We start from the raw sequence: 18,194 nt of genomic DNA, 5'->3' as shown, positions 1-18,194 counted from the left end.
GACTCTTGTGGGTCCATTATGTTGTGCTGCACTTTTATGTATCTATCTGCCTTTAATTTCTCAATAATGAATTACGACACAAAAAACAAATGTTCAGCATATGTGACTAGGGTTCCGGACAGCAGCCATCAGTTTTTCACCGCTAAGGCCCAGAAAGACTGAATTATGGCACATATAGGAACTGATAGAGAATGGAGACAAATGGCATGTAGTGTTCACCAAAATGTCAATTGAGCAGAGTACTGAAAACTGTATTTAAGCATACAAACTGCATTTTTGTCAACTTAGTAATCAAACACACCGTATAAACAACCCTGGTGACAGTGATAAGTGAAATTCCACATGAAGATGATCTGGTGCTTAAAAGTCCTTCTCTGTATGTTCTTAGTCGTTAACAGGGGAAAAAAGTATCCAAATAGGAAAAAAGCGTTCTAAAAATGTGAAATTTCCTGGTATTTTAATAAAAGACGTTATATCTGATAACAGAAATAGCTTAATCTATTCAATACAATTTATTGTTTTGCACAGTGGTAGGTTGCACAAAGGTGAACAGACACGAAATTATCAAAAACACAGCTTCACAAACATTACTTTCGATGAGTGGTTTAGCATTTCAATGGCAATTTAAGAAAACGCATAAACATACACAACGTACAAAACCAGTATTTTGACTGCAGCCCCATGTCACGGTTATGTGCACAGCTTGTTCTACAGATGGCATTCTTAAAACACAGTGCACAAGATTTTGGATCACAAAAAAGTGCTTGTGAAAGCCACGTGTCACAAAGGATACGTACGTGCAAAAAGGATACCCTTGTGCAAAAAATAAAAATAAAAACACACTTCCCTTCTATCATCAAACTTGTCTTGGGCGACAAAAATCACTTTTAAGACAAAGACAACGCCACGTTGCATAATGTTTTTTACAATTAGAACATACAAAGAGAGAAGCAGAACAAAACGTTCACAACGAAGTGTAGCCAAGTTGCATACGGGAAAATGTATCGAGTTGAAACTGGTAATAAACATTGGATGCAGAGCATATGAAATGTTTTACAGAAGCAACGACATAAGCATTACACTGAATCTGAATGTATAGTGCATACAACTATTAAAAATGCCCGTCAAAATGTACACCATATTTCCGGCAGGTGGCATCCATGATGGCACCCTTTCCTGTTTTGTCGCTAAAATGTAAGACTGGCCACATTTGAAAGGCTCTGGTGGAAACCTGGTCTTCAACATTTTGCTTTTCTTAGCTAATTTACAACCTAAACTAAACAATAGGTTTTTGATTCCTTTTGGTAGCAGTGTAGGGACTATACTGCAGTTTTTCTCGAAGCTGGTACGGTGTGTGGACACATTTGCAATGAATTATATGTGTGTTTTAACCGGGTTGATATTTAAACTTGACAAACTCTCACATTTTCTATCTCACGTCTGCTAAATATCTTACAGCCTGAAAATAAGGCAGACCACCAAATTCTCAACAAACCCTGTGACTTTTGGCATGCTCAGCTCCATGTGTGCCAACAGTCCAAGTAAAGACGTGAGTGTAATAAAAGTGATATCAAATATTGACATTGTGGCCAACTAAGAACTGCTAAGCTGCACTGTGGTCATGGTGTACTGGTGCATTCACATGTCAGCTGCTGGTTTCCAGACTAAAGTAAACAAGAGTTAAAAACAGATTTCAAACAAATCCCAAAGCCACAATTTACACAGCATTCGAGAGTGGTAAGTGGCCCACGGGGAAAAGGCGGATCTTACCGATTCACAATTAAATTCAAGGTATTGGTTGGATGGGAGGAACTGTTATAGGGAGTGAATAAATATGTACCCTTATGTAAATAACCCCCGAACTTCTGTCAGAACAGTGCTATACTTCTTAAAAACATACAGCCTCTGACTCTTGAAGGAGCATGAACACCTGGAATATTGCATGTGGGCAAAGAAAGTGCACAGAGACAGTCAAGTGCACATATGTACAGAACACAATACACACAAGCATACATTGATATAGTCGTTCTCTAACAGTTTTTAAGTATACACAAAAACTATGCCCAGCAGATTGTTTTAAGTCTGAAACTTTAGACTGTGTCGTGTCATTCTACATTATTTTTTTACCATAGTATTCAAAGGTGAAAAAAATATATATGTCTGCATATGTGCTCATAGAGCATATATTCAAGTTGTGGTAATTAAGTGTTCTCAAATTTAAGGTTAAATATAATTATTATGGTTAACCAATTTTTATTTTTTATTTTGTAGGGACCCCGTCATTATATTTTTAATAAGGATAAAAATACATAAGCATTTATTTTTTATTCACATGAAAATATCTGTTCATGATAAATGCAGTAATGCTCCAAAATTAATCTTCCAGATTGGGAAAAAATATAAAAACATTATAAATCTGGGATGCAATTCTTTCAGTTTTAGAAAAATAGATCTTTAGGGATGCACCGACCAACGCTTATTTGTACTAAATTGTCTATCTTTTTCCTCTCTTGTTCCCAGCCGGGGGTTTCTTAAGCTGCAGAAGCTGCCCGCCTGTTCCAAAACCAGTAGATGATGGATTCGATACGCCAAATGTCAAACCAGCAGAGGCGGTGATACCAGGATTGCTGAAGTTGAATCCAGATGTAGTTGAACTGCCAAAACCTTTAGGGATGAGGACAGATTGTATTTCATTAGCAGATCCGTGCATACTGCTTTAGAGATTTTGAACAAATTGAAAAAATAGCATACCCCAATCTGCCACAAACTGTGCCCAAGAAGAACAAGTTACTTACCTTTGGTAACGCTTTTTCTGGTAGAGACCCTTTCCATCACAGATTCCTCATCTTTTGAATATTCCCCAGGCGTCAGGCTGGATCCGGAAATGTTTCAGCAGTACCTTGGTGAGTCGCCAGGTGGTGCCATACAGCACTGCACTACTGCTGTTCCCCTCTGGAAATAATGTACAAAGCTTATAGAGGTGCCACCCCTGTGTGCAGGCGTCAGTTGCTTTCGAGACTGTTCACGCCCCCAGACGCAGAAACAAAATGGTTGTGACCAGTGTGCAGAGTCCTCTACTTTGGATCTCATCAATGGATAGAATGCAATCACAAGATGGGAGGGTTGGTGAGGTATCTACCTCTAGATAGAGCCTCTACAAGACAAAAGCTTTACCGGAGGTAAGTAACTGTTCTTCTGAGAGGGACTTCTAGCCGCAGATTCCTCACCTTTTAAATATATACCAAAGCAATATTTGGAGGTGGGTCTGTGGAAGGACTCAAACTAGTCCTGCAGGACCGAGCGCGAAAAATGTCCCTCTCGGTGAACCTCACTGTCCATGCAATAATGCTTTGTGAACATATGGAGGGAAGCCCATGTATCCCCCTGGCAAATGTCTAGGACAGGGACTCCACATGCCAATGCAGTGGCAGCAGCTATGGCCCTGGTAGAATGAGAATGCAGTCCTTCCGGAGACTGCTTCTCTGCCAAAGTGTATCAGATTTTAATTTGAGCATGATCCAGCTGGAGATCATTCTCTTCTGCACTGCCTTGCCTTTTTTCGTTCCAGCAAACCCCTCAAAGAGCTGATTGGCTACCAAGTGTTCTTTGGTACAATCTATGTAGAAGCGATTCAGTCTCCATTTCTCCTCAGAGGGGTGACGCGGTTCACAGAACACCGGGCAGGGTGATGGTTTGACCGACATGGATCCGTTTCACATCTTTTGGCAGGAAGGGTGCCCATATTTTCAGAACCAGTTTGTCTGGGAAAAAGGAAGTATAAGGCACAGTGACACAAAGAGCCTCAAATTCACTCGTGCCAAGGCGATGGCAATGAGGAATAGTCTTGATAGTAAGGAGCCGTAAATGGAAGCTGTGAAGTGGCTCAAATTGAGTGCACAAGTGATAAGTCTGCAATGGTTCCTTTGTCAGAATGATCTTTACCGGCCCTGGCTAAGAGGACAACTTCACTGGTTGTGGTGAGGGCCATGGAAATCTACCTGTTGAGTGAGAATGGCATCTAGGTGTGGAGTATCCCGCCTAAGCCTCTTATCCTTCTCATCTTCAGACGATTTGGAAGAGGGCAACAAAATTGACTTCAGCCGAGGCATAAAGCGCAATCAACACCAAGGCCAGCACTCATTGAGCACAAAAGTGGCATGAACAACCTTGCCTATATACGTGATCAAGCTTCAAACGTTACTAAATGCAGCAGTGTCAAGTTACATGGTTCAGTGAGCTCCTGTATTTCTGAAGAAAACAAAATCAGTGCTCCATTCACCACCTAGGCCCTTGTGCTCTGCAAGAAAAACTCCTGATCATTCCCAATTTAAGAAAGAGCAGATTCAGAATACAAGCCTTATCAGTGGTGAGCCACATATTTGATGCCTCCAGCCTCTTTCGATAAGATTCATGCACAACCAACTAGCCTATTGTCCATCTCGTTATGAATACGTTATTTACCTTAAAAAAAAGCTTTTTGATGGATTTGATAACTCCCGTACATTCCTTACTTGAACCGGTTTCCAGAAACCAGTCTGACTCCACAATTATTTTCTTAGCCGCAGCTGTTAAACAGCATCAGGGAGCAGTACTCAGAGTCCACAGTGAAGTTTTGCAGCACGGTCTGAAATGACAGGTCAACTGCCATTTAAGGTGCTACACATGCAAAGGTGATGTCTCTCAAGTGGGAAAGCATGAAGGAATCTTCAGGAGACCTCATATCCTTCATGTCATAACCACTTTCAGAGGGCCATGGGAGACGCATCTAGCATCAAGCATGCAGGGGTTACTGGGCCCAACCGTGGGTGGTTGGGGCTTTTTACTCCTGATGCCAAGGGGCTCGACCTACTATGGATCCTGAACAACTGGGCCTAGTAACCCTTCTGCACTTGACTCTCAGTGGTAGATGTGGACGAGCAGTCAAAGGCTTCCTGGAGGGGGGAGAAATGGGGTGGAAGTGTAGATACAGGTCAGTGAACACATCTTATAACTCAACGAGCACACAGTATGAACAATAAATGAATGTCCAGTCCAATACTTACTTTTATAAGAAAAATAAGTACTTTATTTCCAACCCTACACATTCATGTACAATAACACAACGATCCCCTTGATGTTGGAGCTCTAGTAGCTGTCAGGGAAATCCCATTCTCACCTTATTCCTTATAACGTGGTCAGCGATATTCCCCATTTACTGGTGGCAGCATCTAGGGATACTCACTAATAGGCAGTACTGAAGTGTTCCCCTTTGGCTCTTCGGGAGTTAGACAAAAGTAGCTATGGTGCCACAGAACAGCTAGCAGCGAGTACCTTGGGCCCCACAGGCCCAATTCTAGTCTTGCCTGGTCTTACCTGGTGGTATGGAAACGATTAGCAGTGTAGCACGTGCCCTCTCCGCGGACCCTGTTCAGCAAAGTTGGGCTGCCAGTGATACACGCAGCGCAAGCTCTCTCTCTCAAGCTGCGCTACTGGCTTGTCCCAGCTATAGGAGCTGCTCTCGCTTATTGAAAACGAGGTGAGTCACTCTTCCCTCGGTGGTGGGGGTGAGGGGCACCGCAATGAGGCGGTACAGGTCTGGCACGCAAGTCACGCCGGCCCTCTCCTAGCATACGTTGGTTGCCGGATCAGTTCTGCATGCAGGCAGCTACCTGATCTGTGCACAGTCATTCCCTCACACCTCGCTCAGGAAGTCCTCTCTGTAGGGCTCCCCACTGTACCGGGCTCCCCACTGTACCATGCTCCCTCACAGGGCACAGCACAGTGGTCACGGCAAGCAGACAGGCGCTGGTGCTCCAGGCCAGGCGATCTTGGTTTCCCCCGGGTGATGTCCTCTCAACCCACCAGGAAGTCAAGCAGGCCTTTGCCCCCAGTCATGGTTACGGGCAGAAGTCTTGCAGAGCTTCCCCTTCTCACACAGCTGCTTGGCAGATGACACATTTTGGGGGTCTCAACTTCCCATTCTTATAGTCCTTTTCCAGGGTCTGAGTCTGAAGTTTTATGTTGGGGTTCTGCTTCTTTTGAAGTGTACATTTTTCCTTTACTTCTTTCCTCTTGAAAGGCTGTCTGTCACAGCAGGCAAGACTCCGAAGCAAACAGTCCCAACAACACAGTTCATAGGAGTGACCAGAGTTCACACCTGGATGTCAGCAACAGTGATATGTGCATCAAAAGGTTAATCCTGAGCTCCCAGCCCTACTCTTTACGATTCCCTTATCAGCCCCATCCCCTTCCTGAAATGTGAACAGGCCAATTCCTTGAAATCTATCTCTGAATCAAAGAGCACCATTTTGAAATGAAAAGGGGTAGTCTCTTCCTCCCTTCCTCCTGTGTGTGTGTCCCACCCAACTCATAGCAATGCAGCAATACACAAATCTGCCAAGAGAGGCGTCCTCTACTCCTCATGTCTTCACCAGGCAGCCTGGGCTACCCCAAATGGAACTCAGGGACCATCATGAAATGCACCATTGCAGGCACACTTGCATCCAGTGTATATTCAGAGCACACTTACTGTCCAGCACTGTTACCTCCATGCATTGTGCCATTAGAGAGAGACATACATTCCACATGCACATTCAGTCTGCGTGCACTTTTCAGTACTGTAACTTTTCTGTATTGTACCATGGTGTGCTATTTGCAAACACACTTCCAGTAGGCACACTCACCATGTGTGCTGCACAGTACTTCACCCTTCATACATTTCACTTCATGCAAGCACACATACACCCAGTACATGCTTCCACTGACTAACACTGCACAGCACTACATCTGCTGTGTAATGTATTTCCCACAGGCATACATACACTCAGTACATACACTAACTACGCATATAGCGCATACTATTGCTCTATCCCAGTACTGTACTCTTCCCAGGCACAAGTACATCTAGCACAGTCACTACTACTGCACAGCACTCCACAACTACCTGATGTAGGCCAAGGGTGAGTTAAGCACACAGCAGCAGAACTTTTAAAAAGGTGACTGAGGCTGTAGGCCTCACTTCAGTCACGCAGCTAAAAAGGACTTATTCAATACTACTTCTCTCACAGTATGCTGCCACCATCACGCTTGGGCTGCTTGAGTCTTAGTGCAGGCGGTAGCCTTCCACCACTATGAGAGTTGCACGCTGGGGCACCACTCCTGGTCCAACAAGATCACAATCCGCAAGACAGGCCTATGTTATGGCGCACACGCATGAGCCATGTTCGCCTATGACAAAAAAATTCAGCATTAGGGATCCAGACAACAGTGCAGTTGTGCACTCAGGGCTGAGGTGCCCGTCTCTTACCATGGAGAGGACTTTACCGTCCCAACACTTCAGTAGTACGAGTTACTTACCTTCGGTAACAATGTATCTGGTAAAGACTATTCTAGCCGCAGATTCCTTCACGTAGAATTATCCCCAGGTGTGAGACTGGATCCGGAAACTTTTTTGCCACAGCATCCCTGCACGCCGGGAGCGGGGTGGCATCACGAGACTCCACCCAGGCGTCGTCCGCGTACGTGACATCAGCGAGGTCACATAAGACCCACCCCGGCACGCTCACGCCAGTTTTCTTCGGAGAACTTTTCCACACCACAACGCGAAATCACCAGATAAACTGTGGAAGCATGGGAACAGTGTGCGAAGAGCAGAAAAATTGGAAAGAAACGGTGACTAACAACACCACCAGAGGAGTGCCAACACCGCAGAACCCAAGGGCAGGGAAAGAAGAAAGAAGAAGCAGAAACCTGCACAGTCACCCTGCCAGCACAGACAACCTCCCATCCCTGTGCCCCAGAGGCAAGAGCATACGTAAAAGTCATGGCACACGTAGGCAACCCCCCCCTCCTGAGCAAGGAATGGGACCAGTCCCAAGAAAGACAGGGACAACAAACCTCCAAGGCACCCCAACCTAAAGGGAAACCACCCACAAGGGACAAGGGCAAGACCTGGCCAGATGACCCTTAAGCAGAGGATAGCAACGGAAGGAAGGGAGGGAAGGGAGGACAAGGATAGAAGCAATCCCCCCCAAGCCTGGAGTAGCCAGAGCAGCAGGGCACCGGAACCCCATCCTCCAAAGGACCAAGGAGGAATGAACCGCCCCAGACGGAACCACCCGTCAAGAAAAAGGAAGGCACTCACAGGAGACACAGCCCCCCACCGGGAGGCGAGTACCGAAGACCAACCCAAGGGTCCTCGCAGAATAGGGGAGGAAGGGCGGGCCGTGAAGGAATCTGCAGCTAGAATCGTCTCTACCAGATACTTAGTTACCGAAGGCAAGTAACTCGTACATCTGATAGAGACAACTAGCCGCAGATTCCTTCACGTAGAATAGATACCCTAGCAATACCCCCTGGGAAGGAGGGTCTGCGAAAGGACCCCACCAGCCAATGCAGAACAGAGGGCCCCACAGGGGACCAGATCTGTGGACCAGGTAGAACCTCGCCCATGCCAGGCCAAGAGAACCCCCCACAAGCAGGACCCCACCGACCGCAAGGGGATGGAGGAGGGAAAGAAGGCTGAAGAGGCTCATACACTCACAGCAGAGGAAGCAAGGGCAAGGACTGAGAGGCCGAAGCACCCCACAAGGCAACATAGCTTCCGCCCAATGCCAAGACAGGAAAAGCGGAAGAAGAAGAAGCCTAGAGGGCCCAAGGAAACTAGGGGAAAGAAGGCAAAACCACTCCAGATGGAGAGCAGCCTGCCAGCCAGAACAGTGGCGGTAGTCAAAGCCAGAAGCAAGAAGAACAGCCCGAGGACCCAGGAAGGTGGAGTAGGCGATGCCCAGCAAGGCAGACACAGGATCATCCCAGACCTCAAGACAGGAGCAGGGAGAGGAGGAGATGCCAGGGAGGGCCACCACTACGAGTGGCTGCGCACACGACCTCAGGAAGCAAAAGCAACCTACCTAAACGCTATGGAGAACAGGCACCCAAAGGCGACCAGAACCCCCAAGAAGAGCGCAAGCCATATGACAGCTACTACTACCCCACATAGAGTACGTTAAGTCCCAAGATATGGGAACCCTCTTTGGAAGAACTTCCGCAGCAGAGCAAATACAAAAGCCACGGGGGAAAAAACACCCCCGCTGAAGGCTTGACAAGCAGCCCAAGCAAAGCAGAAGGCCCAATTTCAGGGCCGAGCCTGCGCAACAACTCCTGCAGAACCACACACAATCAACACAAGGGCCGTCCAGCAGCCAACAATGCCAAAGTCCCAAGGAAGGACGTAAACGGCCAGAAAACACACTGCACCGCCAGAACAGCCAGCTTAAGAAAGCCCAGAACCAACCCAACTCATAAGTCACTGAGGAGGAGACGGAGGAGGAGGAGAAGGATAAGGCAGAGGAGGAGAAGGACGGAGCCCTGCCAAGAGCCTTTGGATGGCGGTGTCGGCCAGGGCATGGAACAACAGGCTGCCATCAAACGGAAGGTCGATGAGTCGCTCCCGAATATTCTCTGGGAATACTCCGTCCCGAAACCAAGCAGGGCGACGGAGAGCGACTGAGGAAGCCATGGCCCGGCCCAGCACTTCTGAGATGTCCAGAGCAGAGCGAAGAATAAACGCCGCAAGCTCCCGGCCACCCAATGCATGATGCCGTAAGTCCACCAGGCCAGTCTCCTGGGACGCTGCAGATCCCAGAAACTCAGCTGAGTCCCACAAACAGGAGGAGGCCCTAGCCAGCACACACAAGGTGTTAAGGGCCCGCAGGGTCGCGCTGGTCGAAGGCGAACATGTTGCGTCCCCAAGAGTCCAGCCAGCGGGCCTCCCGTGACGGCGGAGTCAACAGTGGCGGCAGGGAGGGAAAAGCAGTCTGCAAAAGGGGGCTGGCGGCTGAGGGGTGAAGGGAAAGACACGCCGGTTCACGCGGCGCCTGGAGGTGCCGGTGCAGAAGCTGCTGAGGCACCGGGTCCCCTGAGACAGGACGCTTCCAAGCCCCCATCAAGGAAGAAAGGAGCGAACCTTCAAAGGGAAGTAAGATTTTCTCCCACCAGAGCTCTGGTGGAGGACCTCCAATAGATGGTCCGCCAGAAAGTGAGCCACCGGGTCACCCATGCGTAGAATGCCCACAGCCGTGGACCCGCATGAGCGAAGGCGCACCCGCCTCCATAGGGCCCCGCGGTGGAGAAAGCAGTTCCTCCGTGGGCGATGGCTGCAAACTAAGGCGGCCGTCCCCGAGGCCAAGCGGGGCGGGCAAGGGCCAGACCTGTAAGTCAGAATGAGCCGAAGAATAAGGGACCTGCCGCTCTTCCGACGAACACCTCTGCCTCAGGTAGGGTGGGGAGCTGCCCTTCGACGCCGGTGAAAAAGACACCACACGGCGACCAGTCTCCGGGGAGGATGACACCAACATACAGCCTGCCTCCAGAGAGGAAGGAGCGTCCGAAGACGAATCTGCGGTACGACCCCTGTGCCGCGTCGTAGAGTCTGCTGCTTGAGGTAGGACGTCGGCACCGGTCAGTGTCACCGGACAATGTACCTCCAAGTCACCCCGCACCGGGGACCGGAGTAGAGCTGGAGCCGCACCGGCCCCGGTGCGGTGCCGGAGTGACGCCCACCCGACCCCCGCCGAGGCAGCCACCTGCGTGGGGAAAGAGACGGGCCTGGGGAGTGGCACGAAGCCCTCCACCAGCCACGGCCCAGAATGAGGCAAAGATCGCTCGGCAACCCATGTGGCGGCGCCACGGACTATTCAACCAACGACTCTCCCTCTGACGGGGCAGCCGCCTGTGGGGAGGGGCGAGGGGTCTGCCCTCGGCCTCGATCCGGAGCGGGACGAGGAGGGTCCACCGACCCCTGTGGCTCCGTACGGTCCAGCTGCTGCCGGCGCCGTAGCGGCGTCACCTCGGCCTGAGACAGGACCACCTTGTCAAAGGACCGAGAGGGCCTCAGGGATGCAACCCGAGCCCCGGCGACCTCCCACGACACCACAGGGACCCCCGTGGAAGCTTGCGGCGAGGCAGAGACGCCATGGCCTGAAGGAGGTGCCCCACTGGAGCTGCACCCCAAGCCTGGATCTGAACCAGTCGGTGCTGGAGCCACCCGCGGCGCCGCAGAGGGCCCTGCGCGGAGCGAGGGATCTGCTGACGCCCCAGGAGGGGAAGGAGGAGCAGACGCCAGCGAGGCCTGCAAAGCCGCCGCATATGTCTACATTAGGACTCTCGACGCCCCAACACCGGGAAACGGTGGATAGGACGACACGCGGGGCTGCATCACCCGTGGAGAGGCCGCATCACCCGCGGAGAGTCCATGCCCCCGGTAGGCCGGAAACCAGCCCCCGGAGACAAACTGCAACACTTACCCACCTGGGAGCGATGCGCACGTCACATCGGAGAAGGGCGAGGACGACGACCACGGCCGTATCTGAAGCCGTCCGCCGAAGCAGACCGAGGGGAGGACATCGACCTGGAGAGACGCGCCAAGAGAAGTTTCATCCTGCGCTCCCACCGCGACTTCGGTTTCAACTGTTGGCACGCCGTACAATCTGTGGTGCCTTTATCCTCCCACAAACACCACATACAAATGAGGTGAGGGTCCGTCGCCGACATAAGATACCCACAAGACGTGAAAGTCTTAAAGCCCGAAAGCATTCGCACACTGTTCCAGCAAAAAGAAATGGAAGAAAAAGGGGCCCTAACAGACCCGTAGCAAGGATCGGATCCGCGTTGCACGCGTAAAAGGAAAAAACTGGCGTGGGCGCGCCGGGGCGGGTCTTAATAACCTCGCTGACATCACGTATGCGGACGACGCCTGGGTGGAGTCGCGTGATGTCGCTCCCGGCGCGCAGGGATGCTGTGGCAAAAAAAGTTTCCGGATCCAGTCTCATGCCTGGGGATAATTCTACGTGAAGGAATCTGTGGCTAGTAGTCTCTATCAGATACTTGTTTTACTTATGAATATCAAATTAAGAAGAGCCTTTAAACAGTCCAACAGCATAGTCAAAGGAAGTTGTTTGAAGATAACGTGCCTCCATAAAAAAAAAGACATGATTGTAATACTGTCCTGTTGAGAGTGACCACGGCTCCCCATCAAGGACCAATTAGCGGTATTACAAGTTGACTGCATGGATCCAGCAATCAATAGCACCAATACAGTTGCAACACCTCTAGTGGCATTAGATGCACAACTCCAGTTGGAGGCTTCCCAGCCAGCCTATAACATTGTTTAACCAGCAAAGTAATCAGACTACAATTGGTGTGGTAGAAAACAGACGAGCTTTATTTTGGCCCCTCGAAACATACACACAGGTCGTCCCTCCAAAAATCACTTAACCCACATATGTAGTAATATAAAGTCCTCTTATGGTCCAGCCTACGTGCTACTCTTCCTTCTTCAATGAAAGCAGAGGAGCAAAGAAAGATGGCATTGAAATAGCTTGAAACACACAACTCCAATACTATGTTGGCAAAAGAGATGGTTTTAGTTGTAGAATCAGCTTGTCTTTATAAAACATTGCCAACGAATGACACTCTGACGGAGGCAGAAGCTTACATGCTAGCAACAGTGATAGATACCAAGAAAGCCAGTTGCTAAAGTGTTTAATGGGAGAACCCATCAGATAACGCATCACAAAGAATAGCATTATTCTCAAATGCTAGGCTGGGACATCAAAAAGGGCTTCAGGAAATGAGGGGGGAGCTTATTTTGCAAACATCAACAACAATATTTACCATCAGCAACTTAAACGAGGATTCTTGCTCAACAGAAAATCCATTCAACAATGCAAAATGTAAACAGTCTGAGGCTGTTAAGGATCAACAGAATATTCAGTGCACCTGGATGCAAGGATAGACTGTATTCTAGAATGAACTACCATCATCAATGAACTAAAAGCAACCAATACTTCTGGCAGAAGCCAATTAGAAGAGTGCGCTAACCCCTGAAGGTCCGGACACAAAGACTGAGTATCCTGGGATAAATTACCCCTATTCTAAATTAGAAGGTGCTCTCTTTGAAGGAAAGGCCATGGAGCTTCATAGCGGAAAAAGTCCAGATACCACCGGCGATGAGCCTAATCCAAAATGATCAGAACCACCTGAAGCTTATGATAACATTTTGAGACCCACCCTCTGCATTAGAGGTAGCAGTCAAAATGCATAATGGAGAGTTCAATTCAATTTCAGATTAAAATTAAAAAAAAATGATGACAAATCTTGGTGCAAAAAAGCTACATCTCTTGAAAACCCTACTGCTGGTAGACGATATGAACCACTTATGATTCCTCGCCAGATGAGCCGAAGACAAACTAATTCCGCTGTCCTGTCTATGCTCTACTGCCAGAGCATTGCTGCAATAGGAATTTGAGCCCGCCCCCCCCCCCCTGCTTGTTCAATGCCTCATCACAGTATATTGTCTGCCAGATTCTGCATCTGTGTGACGTGCAACTCAGGAAGGTACCATTTAAAGCTAGCCAATGTTCCCAGCTCCAAAAGGTGAATGTTTAGGTGCCTCTCCTGCAGAGACATGGAAGCTAAGCTCTCCTTGCTACTTCCTGAAGCTTGCCATTGTTAAGTCTGGCCAAGGTGAATGGAACAACCTGATGTTCAGGAGGTGCACACACTTCCACCCCTGAACATCCCTCATCACTTGACACCTAAGAAAATCTCATCCTTTAAGTCTTTTAAGAAATGGGTCCCTTTGACACTGCAGAGTCTATAGAAGGCACCACATCCCCAAGCAACATGAGGCACAAGAAATATGCATGTAGCCTCCCTCCCACGCTGAATAGGACTCTTGTCTAAAAACAAAACATGTCCTGAGTACTGGATACTCTCTCCAAGAAAACAAAAGCTCTCAATAAATGTGTGCCAAAGGATGCCTGACATAGCAATTCCCTGAAGTGACCGCTAGGATATTCAGGGACAGAAGGAACCGTCAAAACCATCAATTCCCATAAAGTGCAAGCAAATTGGTGAACATAAAAGTTGTATTAAAAAAACCTGATGGCCATACTCCCTGAAACACAAATCTTCACTAAAATAAGCAATTTGTTTTCTGTTGGATTGGCAGGAATAATATTTTGCGCTGGTGAAAGCCTTTATCATCAGAATGTTAAGAGTTGGATGGTTGAACAAAAAAGGAGGATCAGATGGAAAAGACTGATATTTCCCAGAAACTGATCTAAACACCTGGGTAACAGAGTGACATTTTGACCATGGATCTTAAACTTGATCCCTTAATGTCTCAATAAAAGGAATGATCTCATCAGACATCTGCTTCCACGTCAAAATATCTGTAAAAAGATAAGGCTTCTGTTGACGCTTTTTCCGATTCTCCGCTGCCTTCTGATTCCAGCTGCACTATGTTCCTGTTCAGCAGAAGCTGGCCTTTCAGTGTTAGGCAATTCCATATCGGGATATGTATCTAAACCACTTTGGAGATCAGCAAAGAGACACGAGTTAGAGCCTTATGAAGGTTAAAAACTATCAGTCGTCCGTGTTTCAATCTGAAGAGAAAAAGACAAGACATCTGAATAAGGGAGATACAAACCCTGGGGACAAACAAGCCCTAATCTCTTAAAATAAGATTGTCCCATTGTGATCTTGGGAAGTTGGGTAATTTATTTTGCCTCAAATATTCACTTGGACCTCATAAGACAAGCTGCCGAATTAGTTCTCCCAACTAGTCGACGAGACCCTACCTGGAGTAGACAACAGCACCACTTCTTCCAACGTATGCACCACTACTCAAGTAGACATGGAACACTTTTTCAAACTAGGATTAAGCACTGAATTTAGAATGGATAAAATGAAAGGCTGAGATGCTGAAATCAGCAGCGGGGGTCAAAGCAGCATGCTTCATCATTGTTTCCAGATCCAGTCTGGAAGGGGAATCTGAAGACGTTCGTGCTAATTAGTAACAACCTTTTCAAGCTTCTCCTTGTTCAGAATACATATGTTGTATGTCTCTTCCGTTAGTGGTAGGGGACCACAGCAGTGGTGAGTGTAGCACTGTATAAGTAAATGTAACATATTTTGAAGAAATTAAATATTTGTATATTGTCAGAGGAATTCAGTGTACATATCCCTCTTAGGCATGCATGAACGTAATATAAACCTAACCCAACTTGTATACAATGAGAGAAAAATGAGCAGAGCTAAATAATGAATTGTCTTACAAGTCTGAACGTCTTTGATGTGGCGGTTGTCAGTCCAATAAATACCTTTGCTATGTCAAGATCATGAGGAAATTCTAATGCCGTTTAGATACTTAACAGTACTATTACTGTTAAGTATCTAAACGGCATTAGTGTACTCTTTTTGTTGTAGAACAGTGGTAACTGGCATGTTAGCTCCTTGGATACAGGAAAATAACCTTTCACAAAGGAAGCAAGAGATTATTCAGCAGTCACATACTGATGGAATGCTCAGCCCTGCAGGCGGTCTTTTGACTCAAATCACGGACAGAATGGCCTGGGAAGTTTTAGCATCAATCCGCACAACAGTTGCTCCTGGTCCCAATGGCCTTCCTGCAAGTATTTTTAAGGAAGCAATTGATAAATGGACCACCTATTTGACTCCTCTGTGTAACTACTATTACAGAATGCACTGGTGCTCGAGAGTTGGCGAGGATCCCTCATAGTCCCAATATATAAGAAGGTTGCACTGGACAAGCCGGAAAACTTTACACTCATCGCCCTTATGGACATGGAGGGGAAATGCTATGAGCAAATCCTCAACAGGGAATTGGAGGCTTGGGCACAACATAATAAAGTATTTCCTGCCACAGAGACTGAATTTCAAAAGGAGCAGGGTACGGAGATCAATCTACTATGTAGGTCGATACTAATCATTAATGCGACTATAAGGGGGGCTCAGCGGCACTGTAGTGCATTTATTGATTTAGAAACCGCCTTCGACAAACTAGATAGAGAACGGCTGTGTGCCAAACTGGATGCATGGAGGATTCCATCACATCTACTGGATGCAATTAGGAGTCTTCACACAAATACATGGGTCAAAGTATGAATGACAAGCAAATGGGCCAACTTATCCAAGATTTATACCAACGGGGCCTTAAGCAAGGCTGTATTTTGGCTCCTTTACTCTTTAATCTCTTTATCTTGCGGATCTGAAGGACCACCTCGGCAGAGCGAACTGCTTTCCACCGAAGCTCCAAGCAAAGAGGGTGCATATGCTACAATACGCCGATGATACAATACCTCCGGATCAAACTGCACTTGGTCTTCAAAGAGTATTAACATCTCTGGCCAAGTAGTGTGAGATCAACATCAGTATCAACACATCGAAAACGAATATCTTAAGCTTCGGAAACAAGAAAAACAATAAAGGAGCTTGGTATATAAATGCCCAGAAGATTGAAAGAGCATCTAGCATCAAGTACCAAGGAGTCTGTATTAATGAACGTGGCCTTCCAACTCCATGTACTGCGGCTCTGGCAACATTAAACTAGGCCATTATCTTTGCTTTCAAGCTCCTACATCAAAATCTCTCTGGTCCGGCTCGCATAGCAAGCCAAAAAGTTATTGAAAGCAAACTAATGCCCACACTGGTGTATGAAGCATATTTTTATTTAAATTGTATCACAAGTTGGCATGACAGGACTCAATGCCAATGTTATAAGCACTTATTCAAGTTACCGGCATGTTCTGTACAAGCATAGATCCGATTGGAGTTTAACCTGGATCGACAAAACTATGCATTATACACCAGCTTTTTACCTATGTGCTCCAAGCTTGCAATAACTAGGCAGGAATCGCTTAAACAACTCTTGTGGGACATTACACATGATCCGAAATCTGGTACCTACAAGCATAGGTAGCCACAGACCATCTGGTAGATCAAGACCTCTTGAAGACTGCTTTGCCCCAGAAAAGTCTGTTAAAATTGCTGATTAAGCAAGCAAAGCTCTTCTCAGCCCATGAGGATCTATATTCCATTAATACCAAGAAGCACACTAACCTAACAATTGTTTTATATCAACTAGTAACTCTTTCTGTGTACTTAGCACTTCCCATAAACTCTACAGTACAATCTCAACTAATGCACCTGAGATTCGGCTTAATACCACTCAAAGCATGTAAGTTCAACCACCTGACTGTCACCCTGGACGTTTTATGTAGGGGCAGTGGTTTTAAGCAGGGGCCAGGCCACTTCCACATGTTTTATGTCTCTGCCCTTTTTTAATCTCACTAAGACAATATTATCTGTTTCCAATTTTCAGGCAGTTGAGGATCAGGGCTTGCAATACAGCTGAAACTGAATGCCTGAACGGTGACTCGTGCCAATTGACTGCAAGATGTATTAAGTTCATGACATATTGTATTGTATTGATTCTTATATAGCGCTGCTGTCACCCCACGGGTATCCTGGCGCTCTGATATAGACAAGTATTGCTGGTGCTGAAAGATTAGGCAGGACGAATAAATTAGGCTCTCGGGAAGAGCCATGTTTTAAGGCTCTTTCTGAACTCGGTTAAGGAGTCGATCTGTCTGATCCTCTGTGGTAGCTCGTTCCACATAAGGGCGCCCATCACGCTGAAGGCCCTCCCGCCTATTCTAGCCCGTTTGAATCTAGGCGTTACCAGCAAATTTGCGCTGGAAGATCGCAGCTGTCTCTGGGGGAGATACCAGGTGAACCTTTCCTGAAGAGGGACTGGGCCCATCCCGTGTGTCGCTCTGTAAATCAGACGGATTTAAAGAGGACCCTTTCCCTGATTGGTAGCCAGTGGAGCTCTCTCAGAGCCTGAGTAGAAGATGAATCGCGCCTACGGTTTAGCACAAGTTTAGCCGCGGCCGACTGGACTCTTTGCAGCCCCTGGAAGATGTATTGAGGGGCCCCTAAATACAGGGAATTACAGTAGTCCATTCTACTCAGCACCGTGCTCCTTACAATCAGGGGTCGCATATCCTTTGGCAAAATCGGGAGAATCCGACGCAGCAGGCGCAATAGCCCAAAGCACACACTGGCTGTCTTACTTGCCTGTGAATCCATTTGGAGGTATTTATCTATTAGGACCCCCAGATTGCATATTGTATTGGCCGGGGCCAGCGAAGCCTCCTCAAGAGCAAGCCTAAACTCCACCGGCCTCGTCAATGCTTAAAAACTACACCTTGAAAGCAAAGCTCATAATACAATGTTGGGAAAGTTCTCCTCTGTGATGGTCTGGGTGGCCCTATTGTTAATTGGGACTGGCAATTCCAGCACTTTAACTTTAGACTATGTAGGATAAGGGTCCTTTCTCTTATGTAGGC

General features: G+C 47.4%; 1 protein-coding gene across 2 annotated transcripts in view; it reads right to left on the bottom strand.

Annotated features, from left to right (window-relative positions):
• Positions 1-489: 489 nt before the first annotated feature.
• NUP58 (nucleoporin 58) overlaps positions 490-18,194 on the bottom strand; it is a 353,742-nt gene continuing 336,037 nt past the window's right edge. For both annotated transcript variants that reach the window (XM_085621608.1, XM_085621609.1), the window contains one exon: positions 490-2,664. In XM_085621608.1, the coding sequence (XP_085477734.1) occupies positions 2,495-2,664 (170 nt within the window). In that variant the 3' untranslated portion in view covers positions 490-2,494. The remainder of the gene's footprint in view (positions 2,665-18,194) is intronic.

The sequence above is a fragment of the Triturus cristatus genome, chromosome 8 (assembly GCF_964204655.1).
Source record: "Triturus cristatus chromosome 8, aTriCri1.1, whole genome shotgun sequence".
Classification (NCBI taxonomy): domain Eukaryota; kingdom Metazoa; phylum Chordata; class Amphibia; order Caudata; family Salamandridae; genus Triturus; species Triturus cristatus.
This window is presented reverse-complemented; position numbering and strand designations above follow the sequence as displayed.